A 24,111-nucleotide genomic window follows, 5' to 3' on the forward strand; every position below is an offset into this window, starting at 1 on the left:
TTTCTTGAAAGGAATAATCTTCCAGGATGCAGCAGTGTCGAGATCTCACTGAGGGTCTTTGTGTAGGAGACGCTTGAGGCTCAGTGTAAAGATTCTTCCTAAGGATTTTTTTTTTTTTTTCAACTTTGAAGCTTTCGGCCGGAAAGTGACTTAGGAAAAAAAAAATAGTGAGGGGAGCCAAAACTAACGCAATCTAAAGGGAAAGCAGCTACAAGCTATCTTTTTAAGAAGAAACAGAAAAGCCGAGGAAACACAGCTTTGCTCTGCTCTCATTCTAGCTGTCTGCGAGCCTGGCTGCGGTGCCCATGGAACCTGCCACGAACCCAACAAATGCCAGTGTCGAGAGGGCTGGCATGGGAGACACTGCAATAAAAGTGAGTAGTGGAGCTGGCTCCGGGGAGCCCGGGGAGCCCTGGGGAGCCCTGGGGAGCCCTGGGAGCCCTGGGAGCCCTGGGGAGCCCTGGGAGCCCTGGGAGCCCTGGGGAGCCAGGTAACCTTACTTCAGCCCTGCTCACTGAGTCATTAGTGACACTTCCTCTCCCGGTGGCCTCTGTTCATCTCTTCTATCAACATCAAAGCCAACCTAACTTCAGAATAGCAGAAGGCCTGAAAAATGCCACCAGTTTTGTAAAACATCTCCAGAAACAGTCTCTAGGTTAAATTAATAATTTAATTATTAATTTACTTCAGTAATTTGGTGTGCTGAGGGAGGAAACTGATTAACTAAAGTTGGTCTTCTTTCCTTCTTTTTCTTCCTTCCTCCCTCCCTCCCCTCTCCCCCTTTCTCTGTCTCTTTCAATCATGTTTCTGGGAACCCAACCTAAGGCACAAGCCTTGCTAGACAAGTGTCCTGGTGGAGCGCTATACTCTGTCCTTAAGATTTTAAGTGAACACCAGCGTCTACTGACCTCTTGCTTCAAAAATCAAGCTTTATCAACTCATATGTAATGAGCAATATGTTTTTTGAGAGCTTTCAGTGGCACTGGATGTAATTTAGATGAGTCGCTTTGAAGGAAAGAACAGGCCCATGGAAACCCTTCCTGGGAAAATATTCTGACGTGACCGTGTCTTTCAGATTTACTGACTATCCCAAATAAACTAGCGATATAGATAAACTGCAAGAATACTGTATACACAAAATGAAGCCCGATAAATTGAGCCATTCAGCATCGATGGTGTACCCCTCTATGCCCAATGCAAGCATTAGAACCACATGAGCAAGGAGGAAGGAAAGACCCTGCCTTGTAGGGAACACAATCTAGGAGGCAGAGTGGGAATGACTGACAGGCATATGAAATGACAGAGATGGCTGTCACCTAGAGCAGCTTCCTGTGCCTGTGTCCACTGTTTACCTTGATTTAAGGAAAAGGAGGTGTTGTTCAAGGAACACTTTAGAAACAGATGATCCCAATCTTGCCGTACCTCCAAAACAAGATACGTATTTGAATAAATAACTTACATATCCAATATCTTTCTAGACCAGTTGTCAGAGGGCAGTGCAATGCAGCCCGGCGAGCATGCCCAGTGAGCTGGGCACAAAGGTACTGTCACCCATCCAAAATGAAAGCAAGTCAGAGCCTTCCCGTCTTCGTAGTGAGGAGCCCACAACGTTGCACTCCACAGTAGACCATACTGGTTCACCTGCCGTCAGTAGTTCCTCTGTCAGAGAGAGCATTGCACCCAAGAAGATGGCCTGGTACTGGTTCAGTTGCAAACCTATTCTGGGGTGGCCACCCATCTGTTTTGTACATTAGCTAAGAGAATTAAGCTGAAAGAATGGGGTTTATTTTGACTAGGGGAGGTGACAGGGAATGTCTGAGTCACAGAGTTCTGGTAAAGAGCAGATTCCCAGTGGGGTGGCATGTTGGGAGGTCCTAGGCACCCAGGCATCATAAAGGAGAGGAGGCTCTCGCACCCCAGCAGGGAGGTTGGGCTTCATGGGTGGCGAGCCAAGCAGTACGGGAGCATGTTGACTCCAGTGCACTGTTGGCTCGCGTTTTGACCGTTCTGTGAGCTCGTAGCCACCACACTGACAATTCAGTATGAAACACACCCAGCAGCTGGGCTCTCTGCTCTCAGTAGTTGTTTGACAGCATGCTTGCATTTAAAAACCACAAGGAACACACGAAACGTTGGATTTGATCGACTCTGATGCACAGGAAGAGGGAGACAAGATTTTTTTTTTTTAAAGATGTAATTGCTGTCTTGGATCCTTTGTAGGAAAGCAAAAGATGAGTTGGTGTCTTCCCTCCCCCCCCCCAGCACCTCCAGAAGTTCCCAAATGGAAAAGAAGGAGGCTTCATAAACAGATGGATAAATAAATTAATTAATTAAAAAGAAAGGAGTTTCATACATAGAGCTGGAGATGGGCAGATGACTGCTTAGCGCAAAACTCACAAGTCCTACTGATAGGCATCAGTTCAAATCATAGCTCTTGTCTACCATGCTGGGCAGAGGTCCTGATACCAGCAGGACTCGTGTGTTGTCTGAGTGTGATGAACTTGGTCCTGGGATGGATAGGAAGACTGGAAGCTGCTGTGTTGAACTGCTTCCACCTAAGTGAGGCTGGTTGGGTAACACAGTGAGAGGAATCAGTGATCAAATTCTCAGTAGAACCTTGGAGACCTGAACATGGGACCAGCCCTTCTGTTCAGCCATCCTGTAGTGGGGCTAGAGGCATAGCTCACCTGGTAGAGCATGTGCCAGCGTGCCCAGAGAACGCAGTTTGAGTCCCAGCACCAAATAAACCTGGTCTGGTGGTGCACTCCTGCCACCCCCAGGTCTCAGAGGGCGGAGGAAGGAACACCAGGAGTTTGAAGTCAGCCCAGGCTACAAGAAACTCTGTGTGTGTGTGTGTGTGTGTGTGTGTGTGTGTGTGTGTGTGTGTGTGTGTGTGTGTGTGTGTGTGTGTGTGTGTGTGTGTGTGTGTGTGTGTGTGTGTGTGTATGAGAGAGACAGACACACACAAACACAGACAGACAGACAGAGACAGAGACAGAGACAGAGAGATTTCCTACACAGCCAAAATATGTAGTGAGATAGTAAGGCCGGTTTTGGTGAGCAGACCTCGAACCTGTCACCTGCTGTTACTCAGGTAGAGCTCTGTGTGGTCACTTTGGTCTCACTCAGGGTTAAAGAGGAAACTAGTTTTATTTGAATGGTTAATGAAAAAATCTGAAGAGCCTGTTTTTGTAGTTTCTTTTCTTCTAAGCTGTGAATAATTTTGCAGGGTACGGAGCCAGCCTCATGCATGCCCCGAGGCCAGCAGGCGCCGGGCTGGAGCGGCACACGCCTTCACTTAAAAAGGCTGAGGGGCGGAGGGATCCACCTGAATCCAATTACATCTGGTGAACTCCACCATCTGAAACGGTTCGAGTTACGCCGAGTTCACAGCCTTTGTTAACCTTTCGTGTGTTGGATGTTCAAATGATGTTCATTACACTTTAGAGTACTGGCCTGAATTTTATTAGCTTCATTATGAATCACTGGGCTGATATTTACTTTCCCTTTTAGGTTTCCTAAGCATGTCTAGCATGATGGTATAGATTTTCTTCCTTCAGTCCTTTGGGACAGATCTTTCATGTCAGTTGATCGGGTTAAAAAATAAAAATCTGTCTCTTCAGTATGTAGTTGACAGATACTTGCAAAATCACGACACATTTGTGGTATTGGAATGGGGAGCCCTAGAGAGGCGAAACTGGGCGAAGATACATAAATCACAAGGTTTTGGATAAAGCAGATAACAGTGTTTAAGCTACAGTATTTCACATTCTGTTGTCAAATATTTGGACACTTGTCTAATTAGTATTTCAATTGCCCCCCCCCATCTTGAATACGTACAATCTATTTCGCCCTTACTGTTACTCTAGACAGTTCAGTTTTGAGGGGGGAACAGAGTTAAAGGGAAAACATCACACTTGTGTTAGTGGCATTTAAACAATATAATATATTGTAAACATGACAAAGTAAGGAATATAATGTATGGAGTCTTTGCCTTGGATGGAAGCAATATAATATATTGTAAACAAAACACAGCTCTTACATAGTAAACATTTTATACTGTTTGTATGTATCAAATAAAGGTGCTGCTTTCTCTCTCTGAGTGCTGGGTCTTTGTATGACTGCTCGATGACAGAAATAAAGATGACTGCTGATTGGTGGTCCAGCCCTCCGACCCCTCAGCTCTCCCTCCCTCCCTCCTCTGTGCCCCCTCCCCACCAGCTTTCTAATTGTACCCCAGCCCTGCTATAGGACACTGCTGTCACTGCCTGCAAGACTCCCAGTTAGGTCACATCTCAGCTTGCCCTATCTTTCCAGGCATCTGCTCTGACTAGGATGGACTGGCACGGAATGGAATAGCAGAGACCAGTTGAGGTTTAGGGGAAGGGAAATGCATGGCTCTACAGTCTGATAAAGCCTCAAGTCATAGCAGAAGGCAGAAGGGCAAACAAGAAGGAAGACACAAGAGCAGAGGGAGCTGAACTTGTGTTTGCAGCAACCAAATGCTGGGGTAACTAACCCACTGGGCAAGGACATTCACTAATGACTGATGGAGGCAGAAGCCTCATGATGTCATCATGGCTTACTAAGCGCCCCTGCTAACAGGTGCCTTGGGAATTACACTTCCCACATTAGAGCTCTGGAGGGGCAGGGGCGCTTGAAGCCATACTGATATCCTACTAGTGGAAGGCCTACTAAGACTGGTTGAATGTATCGGAATTTCCCAAATATAAAGTATCACTGTTGGTTATTTAACCTATTGACCCCACGTGCAGTAGGTGCTACTACCCTATAAAGCAAATATTACTGTCTCCTTTATTGTAGGTAGGAAGCCAAAGTATGGAGACAGTAAAACATTTACTCTAGGACACAGATGATAGAGTTTTAGCCATGCCGCCTGGCTCCAAGGAGATGACACTATGTCGCTTGATCAGTTGTATGATACAGGAGGTGAAATATGGGAAAAGAAGTAAGACTACATGCAAAATTACAGGCTGAAGCCATCTACACCAACGATCCCTCACCCTATTTAATTGTGGGCTCCACTGGAAATTCCTGAGGACAGTGGCTGGGGATGTGGCCCTGTTGGTAGACTGCCTGGGTTCGATCGTCAGTACCACATAAAGCAGACATCTCTAATCTCAGTACTCAGGAGCTGAGGCAGGGGATTCAGAAGCTCAAAGCCAACCTCTGGTACATAGTGAAAGTTTTCTTAAAAGTTCTTTTATTTTTTATTTATTTGTCTGATTATATGTGTGGGTACCCTGGGAGGCCAGAGTAGGGTGTCAGATCCCCTAGAGCTGCATTTACAGGTTGCTGTGAGCTACCCGACATGAGTACTGAATTCCAGTCTTTTACAATCACAACTGAGCCAACTCTCTACCCCACACACTGAGTTTGAAGCTGGCCTCTGTCTCAAAAAGAGGAGGAAGAGGAAAAGGAGACTAGCATGCTAATATGTGCACCATAAAAGCCAGAAATGTTTACAAGGCAGAGAAAAGTGTAAGTATAAACTGTAATATTCGATATCTAATTCATATACACCCAATGTTACACACACACACACACACACACACACACACACACACACACACACACACGTCCCAAAGGACACATCACGTGTAAGTGGAGAAATATAGTCTGAAATGACTATGATTTAGGGTCAGTGACTCAAAAGAGATTCAGACCTAAGCAGGAGGAGAAGTGAGGAGGGTTCCAGAGTTGCTTGGTTTAAAATTCCATCGGGTTGCCTCGTTAGAGATGCCTGGTAGGCACTTCAAACGCAGCGGGGTGCTCAAGGCCAACAACTGGCTCATTATTAGCCATATTATAACAAAAGAATGCTAATTACATATCAGCCATTTCTGATATAACGTACCTGAAAGCTTTATCTAGCTAGGTGTGGTTTTGTTCACTTCCGTTTTTTAGATTCTGTACATAACTGGCATTCTTTGCTAGTGACCTAATTACCTACACATGGCCTTTATTATTTGGTTGAGCATTGAGGGTTCCTAGCTATTGGGTATTATTATGAATCTTTATCTAAAAATGTGTGCTTGGTTACTTTGTTAATTTATGTGGAGCCACAACAGTGGAATCCAGCTTTAAAACAAAGACTGAAAATCGAGAATTTATAGGATCTGAAATGATTTTTGTTATTTATTTGAAGTTACCCATAAGGGAAATAGGAAGGTGTAGAAGGAGGAAGAGGAGAAAGAGGAGGAAGAGGAGAAGATAATTGCATAAAATACCTTTATACATATTTTAAGAGTATATGTATAAAGGCCCAGCCAGCAAAGGCGCTTGCTGACTGACAGCCTAAGTTCAGTCCTCAGAAGCCAGATGGTAGGAGAGAATTGTGCCAGTTTGAATAAGAATGGGCCCCCAGGGGCTGATATGTTTGAATGTTTGGTCCTCAGTTGGTGGAACTGTTTGGGAAGGATTAGGAGGTGTGGCCTTTCTTGAAGGAGGTGTGTCACTGGGCAGTTTTTGAAGTTTTAAAAGCGTATGCTAGTCTTAGTCTCTTTCTCACTCATTCATGTGTGTATGTGGGGTGGGGGTGGGGACTGGGGATATGTATAAACTCTCAGCTATTAGTCCAGCACTGTGCTGGCCTGCTGGCCTGCTTTCACATTCCCTGCCATTATGGTCATGGACTCACCCTCTGAACTGTAAGCAAGCCCCCAAAAAACTCTTTCTTCTGTAAGTTGTCTTGGTCACGGTATTTCATCACACCAATAGGACAGTGGCTAAGATAAGAACTGATCCTGTAAGTTGTTCTCGGAACACCATATTTTTGCTAATGGCATGAGCCCCTCTCTCTTGGGGATTTGTTCTAATGCTTTGTCTTATTCCCACTCCCAAAAGCAGCGCTTCCAGACCTGAGGGTCCCTGCACCCAGCTGGCTTTGATTGATGGTAAAGAATTGGGGTAGGACTTTTAGATTGTGTGGCGGGCAAGAGACCTAGAGAGAAAGGAGAGACAGAGGATAGCCATGATGGGGAAGCAGAAAGATGAAACATAAAGATCTGAGGGCATGTGGTAGCAGGGATGAAATACAGATTTTAAAAGATAATAACTCAGGAATAGTGGAGGGGAGCGTTTGTTAGCTGTGAGAGAATTTTGAAATGCCCAGACATTGAACTGGTCAAGGCATATCAAAATTAACTGGTTGCACACACTTGAGCATGCGTGCATGTGTGTGTGTGTGTGGCCATGCATGTGTGTGTGCGCTTGCTTGTATGCTTGCCAGTGTGTATCTTAATTCGCAAATCCAGAGAGCTCTTGGGTAGGTGCACATGCAATCCGCTGGGAGTCAAAGTGGCTTAAATAATTCACTGCTACACCTCTCCACACAAAATAAGTAAGTATAAAAATAGTGAGAAGTTACTAAGGGGGCAAAAATGTCTGAACAGGTCTGGAAAAATGTGCACTGTTTGGCTTGGTGAGATGAAATATGTAGGGAAAAATGGGGAAATAAAAATGAAGTTTAGACAAAAACAAAAACAAAAAGTTGAGGAGTGAAGTTAGTCAGTGGTCAAACGGTGTGTCCAAACCCTTGTCTCTGTGCTCTACTTCAGCCACATGCAAGAGAAAGTCATTGCTGGTTAGGCTACAAGTCTCAAAGGGTATAAATACAAGGTAAAATGGTTGCTCAGATGTTAAACCACAGAAAGGATCTCCATAAAGGAAGAAAGATTAAGACCGGGGCTGGAGAGAAGGCTTAGTATTAAGAGAACTTGCGGCTCTTGCAGAGCACCAGAGTTGAGTTCCCAGACCCACATCAGGCAGTCCACAACCACCTGACGGCTCTAGGGGGTCCAACAAGCTCTTCTGGCTTCCAAGGTCATCAGACGGGCATGCGGTACACAGACATACCTATGCGTAGGCAGACGTTCATACACCTGTAACAAATAAGTGAATATCGTAGCAATGAAAGGAGAAAGGGGAGAGGGGAAAGGAAAGCGGATATGGTGAGAAAGTTGCTTTTTGCCATCCTTCAAAGAAAACACATTTTCTTCCACATTCACTTGCAGAGGAACTATATGAAGAAGGGAGAAAGGAAAACTCGGTCTGGATCCTGCTTCTAGTCACTATCTGTGGTGGTTTGAAAATGCTTGCCCCACGGTGGGGCACTGTTTGGAGGTTTGTCCTTTGTTGGGTAGGTGTGTCACTGTGGGCGTGGGCTTTAAGACCCTCATCCTAGCTGCCTGGAAGTCAGTCTTCCACTAGCAGCCTTCAGGTGAAGATGTAGAACTCTCAGCTCCTCCTGCACCATGCCTGCCTGGATGCTGCCATGCTCCCGCCTTGATGATAATGGACTGAATCTCTAAACCTATAAGCCAACTCTCATTAAATGTTGTCCTGATAAGAGGTGACTTGATCATGGTGTCTGTCCATAGCAGTAAAATCCTAAGACACCATCCCAAGACTATTTGTTTCTGCCACACTCTTCAGTAAAGTTCAGCCAACCTACCCCAAGAGATTAAGCATCTTGATTTTTTAACACATTTCTTGAAATTCTTACCATCACTCCAAGTGCTTTCTTACCTGGTTCTTCTCAATCTGGGAATGAGCCATTTTCCCATCTCAAGTCACACTATAATCACTATGATCCTTGTGGCAGATTCATCCCAGGTATGTGGGGCCTTCAGTCTGCTCTAAATGGGAGGGGAGAGAGATTTGTCTCCTGTGGGCTCTCACGATGCTAGTGGCTCAGCCCAGGCCTTTCACACGCTATTCAAATTCTCGACCACTGAACTACATCCCCAGCCCTTCCTACAGGTCCTCAGACAAAGGCCAGAAGGCCATGTATTCCATGACACGCTGAATAACACGCACAGAGCAGTGACAGGGCTCTGTCTTTGTATATTCTTCCAGAAATCACGAGTATTCACAGTAAAGTACAATTTAAGAAAAGCATTTCTACCTAGAATGGTACCAAGGGAAGGGAGTACACTGGGATGAACAATTCCTCAATAGGGTAATGAAGAGATGTCGCCATCTCAAAAGATTTTTTTTTTCTGAAAGCAATAAAGAAGAAGGAAAAAGCAAATGCCTCTCCAAAGACGCCTGCCTTTGGAGTTCTGTTGTAATAATTCCTAGGCAGTTTGGGCAACTGTGCAAATACAAAAACTTTAATAAGCACGTAGAATAAATGTGCTCCACACGGCTCAAGATTAAGAAATAGAAACCACGTACAGGAAACTGACAGCAGAAAACAAAACACTCAGGTGCTCTGTGAGCACCTCAGCTCTCCATTTTCAGAAATACTAGTGTACTCTCCAAATGTAAATTGATTTTTTTACCTATTTACTGATTTATAATTGATATGTATATAAAAAATTACAAACGAGAAACATTTTAATAAGCACCGGATTCTCAGTATTTCCCCTGAGCAACAGGTCTGTCTTCCTAAACATGTCCAGCTATTAAAGTGACCTGACAGTTCTTGAAAGTTGTAACCACCTAGATGTCCACAGGTGACAGGAAAAGCTACATAGATGTCAAAAACGTCCATAAAATCCACCAGAGGGGCACTGAAATGGACGACAGTTCAGAGTGAATACTCAGCTCTCTGCTTCACTGGACATGACAATGAACAGCTTTATAGTATATATGTGTGTGTGTTTGTATGTATGTATTATGTATGTATGTATGTATGTATGTATGTATGTGTGCATGTGTATGTGTATATGTGTGTGTATGTGTGTATATGTATGTGTTTGTATATATGTGTGTGTATGTGTGTATGTATGTGTGTGTATATATGCATTTGTATGTGTATGTCTGTATTTGTATGTATGTGCATATATGTGTGTGTTTGTATTATGTGTGTATATGTATGTGTTTGTATGTATATGTGTGTTTGTGTGTATGTATGTGAATGTATGTGTGCATGTGTGTGTTTGGATATTTGTGTGTTTATATGTATGTGTATATATGTGTGTATGTGTGTGTTTGTGTGTATGTATGTGAATGTATGTGTGCATGTGTGTGTTTGGATATTTGTATGTGTGTGTTTATATATATGTGTATATATGTGTGTATGTGTGTGTTTGTGTGTATGTATGTGTGTATGTGTGTGTGTATATGTGTGTGTATATGTGTGTGTGTGTGTGTTGTGTATACACATAAAACTTTTCTCTATGTTTAGACTTGACTTCCAACCCTAGGAACTCACATTATGTGCACTCAAAAAAATGTTTTTATGATTTGTCAGTCTAGAACACCTCTGGTCCCGAGTGCTTTGGTCCTTCCATTGTGCCTGTCCTGGCACATTTACAGTCTCTGCCCTGGCACGAGCCAGATGGCTCTGCCTTCAGTTCATGGTGGACAGGCCTTGAGAACCAGTTAAGTTGGTGACAATTGCAAACTACTTCTGAATTAATATTGCAAATACAAAACCCGGAAGGCCCAGAGGGGACAAGTTAAGGGGACCAAATTAATTTGCTTTAGGTTTTAGTCCAGTGAAAGTCTTTGAACTTAGGTTCCTGATTAAGGAAGAAAAAGAAAATGGGTAGTTTTGAATTTACAGCTCATGAGGGAAGGATACTTTACATAATTCTGTGGACAATCCATTATAACCAAAAAGATCACTTTGGATCATTCCAATTTCTGGCTTCTGTTCTTTATTAGGAGACAGAAACATGGAAACCTGGCTGAGCCAGGATCATATGCCTTTGACAGACAATGAGTTCATCCCAGCTACGGAATCCTAATTCAATGAAGAGCCACATTTTTCCAGAAACCCCACAACAAATGTCCCCAAAGCCCCAATTTGTCTTGCCTTGAATTAAGAAAACACCCAAAAGTTAAAAAAAACAAAACAAAACAAAAAACTTTCCCTGCTCTTTAAACCTGAGTAGTTGTTAAGAGTTTGAACTTGAAACTAAGACGGGGCGTGCTTTTGGAAGAAGCAAATGCTGTCTCTTCGGACACAAAGCCATCACGGTCTTTGGCCTCTTTAATGGGGAACCCTGGGCTTATGTTGAAGGAGCCGAACTATAGGTTTTCTACTAGAGCTCCAAAGATTGTTTGTTTGTTTGTTTGTTTGTTTTCCCTCACTTAGAGAGTCTGCCCTGGCTTGTTTATTTGGATTGCATACTGTCCTAAACCAAAACCAGACTGCCTTACAATTGTGTGAACAGCTTCAATATCACAAGCCGAAGCAAGCCCTAGGCAGCAGCCATCCTGGCTCCACATGTAAGCCACCCTTGAAATCACAATGGGAACACAGGCTATCCCGTGACAACCTACCTCCATGTAAGTGACTTTCAAACATACCAGGGGAAGTAATTGTGGCAGTTGTGCCTTGAAAGAAAACAGGGACCTTTGAAACAGACTATCAGGTTGAAATTGAAACAAGTTGGAGTTTCCCCGGCTTTTGCCAAGTATCTGTTGATTTTTTTTATACGGATGTCAGCCAGAGATTGACAACGTAGCTTCGTGCATGACTAAGATTCCTGGCAAAATGGAGTCAGAGAAGAAAGGCTTTCAGCTTGCCTGTGTTACTCTACCACGAATGTAACATCACCAACCTTAAAGAGAGGCTATGGAAATGTGGATTTGCACTGCTCTGTGAGGGGACTAAGGACCTTCAAAGACAGACCAGGGGAGCAGGAGGGCAGGGGTGGGTGGGAGGGCTAAATAGCATTTGTGAATGCTAATGAAGCAATACAGAAGCAGGAGACGCTGTGTGGAGATACCAAAATTCTGTCCTTTGGGATGCTAATTTCTCAAACATTCATAGGAATTAGATGGACATAGGTTCTGGAGTCAAACATGTATAGCAGACCAGGGCCAATACGGGCTGAGGGTGTCCATGCAGTAGCACCTCTCAGAGTCCAAATAGCACCAGTTTGCTGTGTATCCACACAAAGGATCAGCAGGCTGGGTTCGTAACCTATTTGAACAAAGATAGCGTTTTCTCCATGAAAGCATCTTCCAGGTACAAAATCCTGTCCAACACACCCCTAGTTTGAAGTCCCTAAAGTTGAGTCATCCCTAGACTTTTTTCCTCTCCTGTTTTTATTCTTGTACTGTCTGTTTGAAGCTAATTCAAAGAGAACTGAACCTTGTAATTTACAACACAAAGGGCTTGTGGTTTGAATTGTAAATCAGTTGGTTTTAGGCAATTTGCCTATTTTTCCCCTACATATATGTATTTCAAGAGAAATTGACCTGTTTATTTTAGATTTGTAAAGATATAAGGACACTGGAGAAGTAATTCTTATAAGGACTTCTTTCGTTTTCCCAGACAGGGTCTCACTGTGTAACTGGCAGGGTCTCACTGTATAATTGACTAACCTGGAGATTTTTATGTAGTCTGGGCTGTCCTGGGACTCATAGAAATCCCCCTGTTTCTGCCTCCCAAGTCTAAAGGAGTTAGGCCCTCACATCCTCTTGTAAGTATTTTTAAACTTAGGTTAAAAAATTTTAATTTATGAAATCCATTTTATCAACACAAGAGTAAAAAGATCCTTATAACATGTTCATTTTCAGGGTGTATGGCTTAGTTAGTCACCATGTCTATCACAGAGACAAATACCAGAAGGAGGAGGAGGGGGAAGAAAGGGAGAGGAGGAGGGAGAGGGGAAGAGGGGAAGGAGAGGAGGGGGAAGAGGAGAAAGAAGAAAAGGAGGAGGAGGAGGAGGAGGAGGAGGAGGAGGAGGAGGAGGAGGAGGAGGAGGAGGAGGAGGAGGAGGAGGAGGAGGGAGGAGGAGGAGGAGGAGGAAAGGAAGGCCCAGAATATTTTAGGCTCATGTTTTGGAGCCTTTGGTCATAAGCTAGCTCCATTGCCATGGGGCAGAGGTAAAGCTGAAATGTCACAGAGAAAAGGGATCACTGAGAAAAAGAACCTCCTTTCTTAGGAAGGGAAGATGCAGGGGTTGGAAGGAAGGGAGGAGGGAAAGGGGTGGGGGAGGGAGGAGGAGGAGGGAGGGAGGAGAGAGGGAGAGAGAGAGAGAGAGAGAGAGAGAGAGAGAGAGAGAGAGAGAAGAATCCTTGTGACAAAGATCTACAGTTAAAGGCATGCCTCTATGTGATTTAGTTCCTTAATTCCGAAATCTCCTAATGGTCCGCTGAACCATTATTGAAGTCCCCTCATGATCACCATTTAGGGACCAAACCTTCAATACATAAGCTCTTAAGCAGACATTTCATGTCCAGACCCCAGCAGTACAGAAACACCCAGCCTGTAAGGAACCCCACAGACTGCCAACAAAACACTTCCTTAACCCATCTCCGGAATGCACTTCCAGTGAGTCTATTAGTTCCCCACCTCTGTAGTGTTTAGGTTTTCAAGTATCATTCAACTCTGAATTGAAAATGGCCATGGCAGGCAGAGAACAAAAGGTAACCATGCTAAAAAATAATAAAGTGGACAGTGTGCCAGGAGAAATGAAAGACGGGGAATGAAGAGCTGACTTTCAATCTTTTTTTTTTTTTTTTTTATTCCCTTTCCCGGTTTCCCGGCAAACATCCCCCTAATCCCTCTCCCTCCCCTTCTTTATGGGTGTTCCCCTCCCCATCCTCCCCCCCTTGCCGCCCTCCCCCCAACAATCTAGTTCACTGGGGGTTCAGTCTTAGCAGGACCCAGGGCTTCCCCTTCCACTGGTGCTCTTACTAGGATATTCATTGCTACCTATGAGGTCAGAGTCCAGGGTCAGTCCATGTATAGTCTTCAGGTAGTGGCTTAGTCCCTGGAAGCTCTGGTTGGTTGGCATTGTTGTTCATATGGGGACTTGAGCCCCTTCAAACTCTTCCAGTTCTTTCTCTGATTCCTTCAACGGAGGTCCCATTCTCAGTTCAGTGGTTTGCTGCTGGCATTCGCCTCTGTATTTGCTGTATTCTGGCTGTGTCTCTCAGGAGAGATCTACATCCGGCTCCTGTCGGCCTGCACTTCTTTGCTTCATCCATCTTGTCTAATTGGATGGCTGTATATGTACGGGCCACCTGTGGGGTAGGCTCTGAATGGGTGTTCCTTCTGTGTCTGTTTTAATCTTTGCCTCTCTCTTCCCTGCCAAGGGTATTCTTGTTCCCCTTTTAAAGAAGGAGTGAAGCATTCGCATTTTGATCATCCGTCTTGAGTTTCATTTGTTCTAGGCATCTAGGGTAATTCAAGCATTTGGGCTAATAGCCACTTATCAATGAGTGCATACCATGTATGTTTTTCTATGATTGGGTTACCTCACTCAGGATGATATTTTCCAGTTACAACCATTTGCCTCTGAATTTCATAAAGTCATTGTTTTTGATAGCTGAGTAATATTCCATTGTGTAGATGTACCACATTTCTGTATCCATTCCTCTGTTGAAGGGCATCTGGGTTCTTTCCAGCTTCTGGCTATTATAAATAAGGCTGCTATGAACATAGTGGAGACACGTGTCTTTTTTTTATATGTTGGGACATCTTTTGGGTATATGCCCAAGAGAGGTATAGCTGGATCCTCAGGCAGTTCAATGTCCAATTTTCTGAGGAACCTCAGACTGATTTCCAGAATGGTTGTACCAGTCTGCAATCCCACCAACAATGGAGGAGTGTTCCTCTTTCTCCGATCCTCGCCAGCATCTGCTGTCACCTGAGTTTTTGATCTTAGCCATTCTCACTGGTGAGAGGTGAAATCTCAGGGTTGTTTTGATTTGCTTTTCCCTTATGACTAAAGATGTTGAACATTTCTTTAGGTGTTTCTCAGCCATTCGGCATTCCTCAGCTGTGAATTCTTTGGTTAGCTCTGAACCCCATTTTTTAATAGGGTTATTTGTCTTCCTGCGGTCTAACTTCTTGAGTTCTTTGTATATTTTGGATATAAGGCCTCTATCTGTTGTAGGATTGGTAAAGATCTTTTCCCAATCTGTTGGTTGCCGTTTTGTCCTAACCACAGTGTCCTTTGCCTTACAGAAGCTTTGCAGTTTTATGAGATCCCATTTGTCGATTCTTGATCTTAGAGCATAAGCCATTGGTGTTTTGTTCTGGAAATTTTTCCAGTGCCCATGTGTTCCAGATGCTTCCCTAGTTTTCTTCTATTAGTTTGAGTGTATCTGGTTTGATGTGGGAGGTCCTTGATCCACTTGGACTTAAGCTTTGTACAGGGTGATAAGCATGGATCGATCTGCATTCTTCTACATGCTGACCTCCAGTTGAACCAGCACCATTTGCTGAAAATGCTATCTTTTTTTCCATTGGATGGTTTTGGCTCCTTTGTCAAAATCAAGTGCCCATAGGTGTGTGGGTTCATTTCTGGGTCTTCAATACTGTTCCATTGGTCTATCTGTCTGTACCAATACCATGCAGTTTTTATCACTATTGCTCTGTAATACTGCTTGAGTTCAGGAATAGTGATTCCCCCTGAAGTCCTTTTATTGTTGAGGATAGTTTTAGCTATCCTGGATTTTTTGTTATTCCAGATGAATTTGCAAATTGTTCTGTCTAACTCTTTGAAGAATTGGATTGGTATTTTGATGGGGATTGCATTGAATCTGTAGATCGCTTTTGGTAGAATGGCCATTTTTACTATATTAATCCTGCCAATCCATGAGCATGGGAGATCTTTCCATCTTTTGAAGTCTTCTTCAATTTCTTTCTTCAGAGTCTTGAAGTTCTTTTTGTACAGATCTTTTACTTGCTTGGTTAAAGTCACACCGAGGTACTTTATATTATTTGGGTCTATTATGAAGGGTGGCGTTTCCCTAATTTCTTTCTCGCTTGTTTCTCTTTTTTGTGTAGAGGAAGGCTACTGATTTATTTGAGTTAATTTTATACCCAGCCACTTTGCTGAAGTTGTTTATCAGCTTTAGTAGTTCTCTGGTGGAACTTTTGGGATCACTTAAATATACTATCATATCATCTGCAAATAGTGATATTTTGACTTCTTCTTTTCTGATCTGTATACCCTTGATCTCCTTTTGTGGTCTGACTGCTCTGGCTAGAACTTCAAGAACTATATTGAATAAGTAGGGAGAGAGTGGGCAGCCTTGTCTAGTCCCTGATTTTAGTGGGATTGCTTCAAGTTTCTCTCCATTTAGTTTAATGTTAGCAACTGGTTTGCTGTATATAGCTTTTTACTATGTTTAGGTATGGGCCTTGAATTCCTATTCTTTCCAGGACTTTTATCATGAAGGGTGTTGAATTTTGTCAAATGCTTTCTCAGCATCTAATGAAATGATCATGTGGTTTTGTTCTTTCAGTTTGTTTATATAATGGATCACGTTGATGGTTTTCCAGATATTAAACCATCCCTGCATGCCTGGGATGAAGCCTACTTGATCATGGTGGATGATTGTTTTGATGTGCTCTTGGATTCGGTTTGCCAGAATTTTGTTGAGTATTTTTGTGTTGATATTCATAAGGGAAATTGGTCTGAAGTTCTCTTTCTTTGTTGGGTCTTTGTGTGGTTTAGTTATAAGAGTAATTGTGGCTTCATAGAAGGAATTCGGTAGTGCTCCATCTGTTTCAATTTTGTGGAATAGTTTGAATAATATTGGTATGAGGTCTTCTATGAAGGTCTGATAGAATTCTGCACTAAACCCGTCTGGACCTGGGCTCTTTTTGGTTGGGAGACCTTTAATGTCTGCTTCTATTTCCTTAGGAGTTATGGGGTTGTTTAACTGGTTTATCTGTTCCTGATTTAACTTCGGTACCTGGTATCTGTCTAGGAAATTGTCCATTTCCTGCAGATTTTCAAGTTTTGTTGAATATAGGCTTTTATAGTAAGATCTGATGATTTCTTGAATTTCCTCTGAATCTGTAGTTATGTCTCCCTTTTCATTTCTGATTTTGTTAATTTGGACACACTCTCTGTGTCCTCTCGTTAGTCTGGCTAAGGGTTTATCTATCTTGTTGATTTTCTCAAAGAACCAACTTTTGATTCTGTTGATTCTTTCTATGGTCTTCTTTTTGTTTCTACTTGGTTGATTTCAGCTCTGAGTTTGATTATTTCCTGCCTTCTACTCCTCCTGGGTGTATTTGCTTCTTTTTGTTCTAGAGCTTTTAGGTGTGCTGTCAAGCTGCTGACATATCCTCTTTCCTGTTTCTTTCTGCAGGCACTCAGCACTATGAGTTTTCCTCTTAGCACAGCTTTCATTGTGTCCCATAAGTTTGGGTATGTTGTACCTTCATTTTCATTAAATTCTAAAAAGTCTTTAATTTCTTTCTTTATTTCTTCCTTGACCAGGTTATCATTGAGTAGAGCATTGTTCAATTTCCATGTATATGTGGGCATTCTTCCCTTATTGTTATTGAAGGCCAGCTTTAGGCCGTGGTGGTCTGATAGCACGCATGGGATTATTTCTATCTTTCTGTACCTGTTGAGGCCCGTTTTTTGATCAATTATATGGCCAATTTTGGAGAAAGTACCATGAGGAGCTGAGAAGAAGGTATATCCTTTTGCTTTAGGATAGAATGTTCTATAAATATCTGTTAAGTCCATTTGGCTCATGACTTCTCTTAGTCTGTCTACGTCTCTGTTTAATTTCTGTTTCCATGATCTGTCCATTGACGAGAGTGGGGTGTTGAAATCTCCTACTATTATTGTGTGGGGTGCAATGTGTGTTTTGAGCTTTAGTAAGGTTTCTTTTACGTATGTAGGTGCCCTTGTATTTGGGGCATAGATATTTAGGGTTGAGAGTTCATCTTGGTGGATTTTTCCTTTGATGAATATGAAGTGTCCTTCCTTATCTTTTTTGATGACTTTTAGTTGAAAATTGATTTTATTTGATATTAGAATGGCTACTCCAGCTTGCTTCTTCCGACCATTTGCTTGGAAAGTTGTTTTCCAGCCTTTCACTCTGAGGTAGTGTCTGTCTTTGTCTCTGAGGTGTGTTTCCTGTAGGCAGCAGAATGCAGGGTCCTCGTTATATCCAGTTTGTTAATCTATGTCTTTTTATTGGGGAGTTGAGGCCATTGATGTTGAGAGATATTAAGGAATAGTGATTATTGCTTCCTGTTATATTCATATTTGGATATGAGGTTATGTTTGTGTGCTTTTCTTCTCTTTGTTTTGTTGCCAAGACGATTAGTTTCTTGCTTCTTCTAGGGTATAGCTTGCCTCCTTATGTTGGGCTTTACCATTTATTATCCTTTGTAGTGCTGGATTTGTAGAAAGATATTGTGTAAATTTGGTTTTGTCATGGAATATCTTGGTTTCTCCATCTATGTTAATTGAGAGTTTTGCAGGATACAGTAACCTGGGCTGGCATTTGTGTTCTCTTAGGGTCTGTCCAGGATCTTCTGGCTTTCATAGTTTCTGGCGAAAAGTCTGGTGTGATTCTGATAGGTCTGCCTTTATATGTTACTTGACCTTTTTCCCTTACTGCTTTTAATATTCTTTCTTTATTTTGTGCATTTGGTGTTTTGACTATTATGTGACGGGAGGAGTTTCTTTTCTGGTCCAATCTATTTGGAGTTCTGTAGGCTTCTTGTATGCTTATGGGTATCTCTTTCTTTAGGTTAGGGAAGTTTTCTTCTATGATTTTGTTGAAGATATTTACTGGTCCTTTGAGCTGGGAGTCTTCACTCTCTTCTATACCTATTATCCTTAGGTTTGATCTTCTCATTGAGTCCTGGATTTCCTGTATGTTTTGGACCAGTAGCTTTTTCCTCTTTACATTATCTTTGACAGTTGAGTCGATGATTTCTACGGAATCTTCTGCTCCTGAGATTCTCTCTTCCATCTCTTGTATTCTGTTGGTGAAGCTCATATCTACAGCTCCTTGTCTCTTCTTTTGGTTTTCTATATCCAGGGTTGTTTCCATGTGTTCTTTCTTGATTGCTTCTATTTCCATTTTTAATTCCTTCAACTGTTTGATTGTGTTTTCCTGGAATTCTTTCAGGGATTTTTGTGACTCCTCTACTTGTTTATTTATGTTTTCCTGGAATTCTTTCAGGGATTTTTGCGATTCCTCTCTGTAGGCTTCTACTTGTTCTCTAAGGGAGTTCTTCACGTCTTTCTTGAAGTCCTCCAGCATCATGATCAAATATGATTTTGAAACTAGATCTTGCTTTTCTTGTGTGTTTGGATATTCCGTGTTTGCTTTGGTGGGAGAATTGGGCTCCGATGATGCCATGTAGTCTTGGTTTCTGTTGCTTGGGTTCCTGCGCTTGCCTCTCGCCATCAGATTATCTCTAGTGTTACTTTGTTCTGCTATTTCTGACAGTGGCTAGACTTTCCTATAAGCCTGTGTGTCAGGAGTGCTGTAGACCTGTTTTCCTGTTTTCTTTCAGCCAGTTATGGGGACAGAGTGTTCTGCTTTCTGGCGTGTAGTTTTTCCTCTCTACAGGTCTTCAGCTATTCCTGCGGGCCTGTGTCTTGAGTTCACCAGGCAGGTCACTTGCAGCAGAAAAGTTGGTCTTACCTGTGGTCCCGAGGCTCAAGTTCGCTCTCGGGGTGCTGCCTACGACCTCTCCGCGGCGGCAGGAACCAGGAAGATCTGCACCGCCCTTTCTGGGAGCTTCAGTGCACCAGGGTTCCAGATGCCTTTGGTGTTTTCCTCTGGCGTCCGAGATGTGTGTGCAGAGTGCAGTCTCTTCTGGTTTCCCAGGCGTGTCTGCCTCTCTGAAGGTTTAGCTCTCCCTCCCACGGGATTTGGGTGCAGAGAACTGTTTATCCGGTCGGTCCCTTCAGGTTCCGGTGGTGTCTCAGACGCAGCGGACCCGCTGCTCCTGGGCCCTCATCTATGGGAACCCAGAGGCCATATACAGTTTCCTCTTGGGCCAGGGATGTGGGCAGGGGTGGGCAGTGTTGGTGGTCTCTTCTGCTCTGCAGCCTCAGGAGTGCCCACCTGACCAGGCGGTGAGGTCTCTCTCCCACGGGGTTTGGGAGCAGAGAGCTGCTGCGGGCAGGGATCCACAGGTTTGGGACTCCCGCTAAATACCAACTTTCAATCTTAAATTCTCTCACAGTTGGGTCTTATTTGGGAGTCTCAAAGTGATGCAGCTTAAGCTAGATATGGCCATCTTGTCTCCCTGGCTGGGCTTCTTCTGTATCCCTGATGGTTGTCTCCCAAGCACTGAAGAGTTTGGCCATGTGAGCACTCAAGATGATGGAGGTGGAGATGATGAGGTGATGGAGGTTGGAGATGATAAGGTGATGGAGGTGATGGAGGTGATGGAGGTGATGGAGATGGAAGTGATGGAGGTGATGGAGGTGATGGAGGTGATGGAGGTGGTAGAGGTGATGGAGATGATGGAGGTTATGGAGGTGATGGAGGTGATGGAGGTGATGGAGGTGATGGAGGTGATGAAGGTGATGAAGGTGATGGAGATGGAGGTGATGGAGGTGGAAGAAGTAACCTTTCCTTCATACTGTTTCCAACCCTGCACTGCCCTTGCATGCCCATGTCCTCAGAGTTGGATCTTCTGAATATCATTACTCTTCTTTGGGGACCAGACAGGGAGCTTCTAATTAGTGCCAGAGCTTGATGTGTGACAAGGAAAAACAGGATTTAGCTCTCACTCTTGCTCCATCCTGGTGTCATTTTTAGCAGTGGCAGTGGGTTCTACAGCAAGTTACCACAAAGTCAGAGTTCCAGTACAGACATTTCTCCTCATAGCTTTGGAGGACAGAAGTACAGATTTAGTGTCACTGCCCAGAAATTGAGGTGTTGTTACATCTCTCTGAAGGGTCTGTGGGGAGAATGTGTTCTTTCCCTCCTTCAGTTCCTGGCAGCCACCAACAGTCCTTGGCTTGTGAACACATCTTTCTCTATTCTGCGTTCATGTGTGCTCTTCTTTTGTGTTCCCATGTTCAATCCCCATTGACTTTTGTCCCCTCTTAATAATATTAGTGGTGGCAGTTGGGGCCCACTTCAAATTCAAAGATAGGCTCAAAGGTCATTAGTTATGTCTTTTTCATAGGTCCACAGTCTCCAGTTCCAAGAATCACAATATGAACAAATCTTTGGAACCACCACTTAGTCCACTACAGCCCTAATCCATCAGGAAGCAGAAATCTGTTCTGTGTTCACTGTGAGGTCTCAGGCAGGATTTCTGTCACCAAGAAGCCATCAGCCTTTAGAGGCAGATAAAACAAGATAGAACTCATAGCAAGAAGTCAATTGCTAGGATAATAAAAAGATACACCACTTTAGAAAACATCGTGACAGTTTATCAAACAAGGTAGATGTGGACTGACCTTACAGCCTGGCAATTCTGCTCCTGGGAAGCTGAACTCATGTTTGTGGGGAGTGGAGGAAGACCTGAGCTAGTGAAGTCCTGAGGGAATGTGTATTGTTGATGTGGGCGCAGCTGTGTCAAGGATGTAATCTCAGACCCATGGGAAATGCCAAAGGCTTCCCAAGGTGAGACTCAAGTCTCAGCAAAGCCTTCCTTTGGTTCATGTGTGGCTGTTGGGAGTCTGTAGATAGTGTCCACCAGGGATGTTTAAGGCCTGCAGACTGCCCCCTACAGAGAGACAGCCCCCTGCAGAGAGACTGCCCCCTGCAGAGACTGCCCCCTACAGAGAGACTGCCCTCTGCAGAGAGACCCCCTACAGAGAGACCACCCCCTACAGAGAGACCACCCCCCTGCAGAGAGACCACCCCCCCTGCAGAGAGACCACCCCCCCTGCAGAGAGACCACCCTCTACAGAGAGACCGCCCCCTGCAGAGAGACTGCCCCCTGCAGAGAGACTGCCCCCAGAGAGACCACCCCTGCAGAGAGACCACCTCTACAGAGACCGCCCCCTGCAGAGAGACTGCCCCCTGCAGAGAGACTGCCCCCTGCAGAGAGACTGCCCCCACAGAGAGACTGCCCCCCGAAGAGACTGCCCCCCTACAGAGAGACCGCCCCCTGCAGAGAGACTGCCCCCTATAGAGACTGTCCCCTACAGAGAGGCTGCCCCCTACAGAGAGACCGCCCCCTGCAGAGAGACCGCCCCCCTACAGAGAGACTGCCCCCTACAGAGAGACTGCCCCCTATAGAGAGACTGCTCCCTATAGAGACTGTCCCCTGCAGAGACTGACCCCTGCAGAGACTGCTCCTACTGAGATCAGATAACCCTGGGTGTCCTTGTTTTTCTGTGTGAATTAATCAAACCTCCAGGCTCAAATGGATGCAATAAACAGTCTGAGCTTCCAGGGTGCTGCAGCCTCTCCACTAGAGAGTCAGTCCACCAATCCCAGCTTTCTCTGTGTAAGTGTGCTTATCTTTTCATTCCCTTGTTGGTCCCAATCAGATCATAAGCCTCAGAGGACTCAGCATCAGTTCATAGAAAAACTTGCCCATCAATACTCACAGCAATACTGTTATACTAGCCAAAAAGTGGCCTCAACCCATGGCCATCGGCCTTTCTGTGGCACTTTGGGTCAGTCTCAAGGTATCTCCTATGGGTATCCTCTCAGGAGAGTTGGTAGGCCTTTCGAAGGTGTATAATTTACCACAGGCAGTTGACTGAAAACTTTCCAGAGCTTGACTTTTCGATGGACCAATCTAGCAAGTATTTGAATGTTCCGAACAAGACTTTAAAAACAATATTTTTGTGTTTAACAAATCATCTTTTTCTGCTCTCTCTCTCTCTCTCTCTCTCACACACACACACACACACACACACACACACACACACACAGAGAGAGAGAGAGAGAGAGAGAGAGAGAGAGAGAGAGAGAGACTAGACAGTGATCACATGTGTGATCATATACAGTTGAGACCTCAAAGAAAGGGCTAGTGTGGTGATTGACTCATTGAAAACAAAATACTGTGTTCCTGCAGAAGACGGCCCTCGACACGTGTGCCTTCTCTGGGTGGCCTTTTCATGGAGATAATTACTAAACACAAACAGAAATGCTATAGTCCTATTTTGTCTGCTAAGGTAACAGTGGAATGGCACCAGAGACAAACTCTGGGACTTTACTTTCAGAGAACTACTAGCAATATGTTCTAAATCCCTGACAGGCCATAAGGCAGACTTCAGTAACAATATTCCTGCCACTAAACTGCAGTATATCAGGGCTACAGAGTTATCTTTGATCACATGTAGTAGGGTGTGATGGTTTGCATATGCTTGGCCCAGGGAGTGGCACTATTAGAAGGTGTGGCCTTGTTGGAGGGAGTGTGTCACTGTGGGGTGGGCTTGGAGACCCTCCTCCTAGCTGCCTGAGGATGCTCAGTCTGTTCCTGGCTTCCTTCAGGTGAAGATGTAGAACTCTCAGCTCTTCCAGCACCATGCCTGCCTGGATGCTGCCATGTTCTCGCCTTGATGATAATGGACTGGACCTCTGACCCTGTAAGTCAGCCCCAATTATAAGAGTTGCCTTGGTCATGGTGTCTGTTCACAGCAATAAACCCTAACTAAGACATAGGGGAAGTCAGTTTGTAACACATGTTCCATTGATAAACTCCCCCAGCCCCCCCCCAAATAGAGTTAACTCCTTTATAAGATTGATTTATAAGAACAGCATGGTCTGTGGACGTCTGGGACACAGGATGCAATGTCCACCCATAATTGTGGTGATGATGGCTGCCATGCCTTAAATTTAAAGAAAAACCCACGGGAAGATAAATGGCCAATAGCCATTCGAAAGAGCATTTAATGTCTTCAGCTAGTGTTCGTCAAAGACAGATTCAACCACAACGAGATCCGTTTCACTCTCGTCTGTCATTCTGGCAGCATGAAACAAGATCTCCCCCCTGTGCTGCTAATGTGAGTACAGAATCGACACAGCAAGTTAGAAGAGGAATCTCACATACTCAGTACACAGCAATGCTAGGAAAATACCATACAGAGATGGGCCGTACAATGCTTCCGGGATCATAAAGTCGGAAAGTGGAAACTTCGTCTAAAAATAACCGTCCATTTGAACAACACTGGACATATAAATGAGATGTGTGTACGTGAGAGAATACTAGGCAGCGGTCAATGATGGACCACAGCTATGGAAACACAGCCCCTTAGGAACTCGGCACTACGTACCATACAGAGAAGCCCATGCAGTTGCTCTCCATTCTTAAAAGAGGCAAAATTACACCCTGCTCCATTTGGAGACACATAAAAAGCAACATAAAGGCACTCAACAGTGGGGTCAGGAGGCACACAACGTGGCTTCCAGCAAATCACTAATGGCCTCTTCCTTGTCTGAATATTTTCAAGTCTGGAGGTATCAGAAATCAAGTAATTC

General features: G+C 44.1%; 1 protein-coding gene across 1 annotated transcript in view; it reads left to right on the plus strand.

The window, feature by feature from the left end:
• The window catches only part of Wif1 (WNT inhibitory factor 1), a 70,593-nt gene extending 66,491 nt beyond the window's left edge, over positions 1–4,102 (plus strand). The window contains exons 9-10 of the mRNA XM_032913062.1: positions 279–374; positions 3,230–4,102. Coding sequence (XP_032768953.1) covers positions 279–374; positions 3,230–3,351 — 218 coding nt within the window. The 3' untranslated portion in view covers positions 3,352–4,102. The remainder of the gene's footprint in view (positions 1–278; positions 375–3,229) is intronic.
• The last annotated feature ends 20,009 nt before the right edge of the window (positions 4,103–24,111 follow it).

This window comes from Rattus rattus, chromosome 1, assembly GCF_011064425.1.
Source record: "Rattus rattus isolate New Zealand chromosome 1, Rrattus_CSIRO_v1, whole genome shotgun sequence".
Lineage (NCBI taxonomy): Eukaryota > Metazoa > Chordata > Mammalia > Rodentia > Muridae > Rattus > Rattus rattus.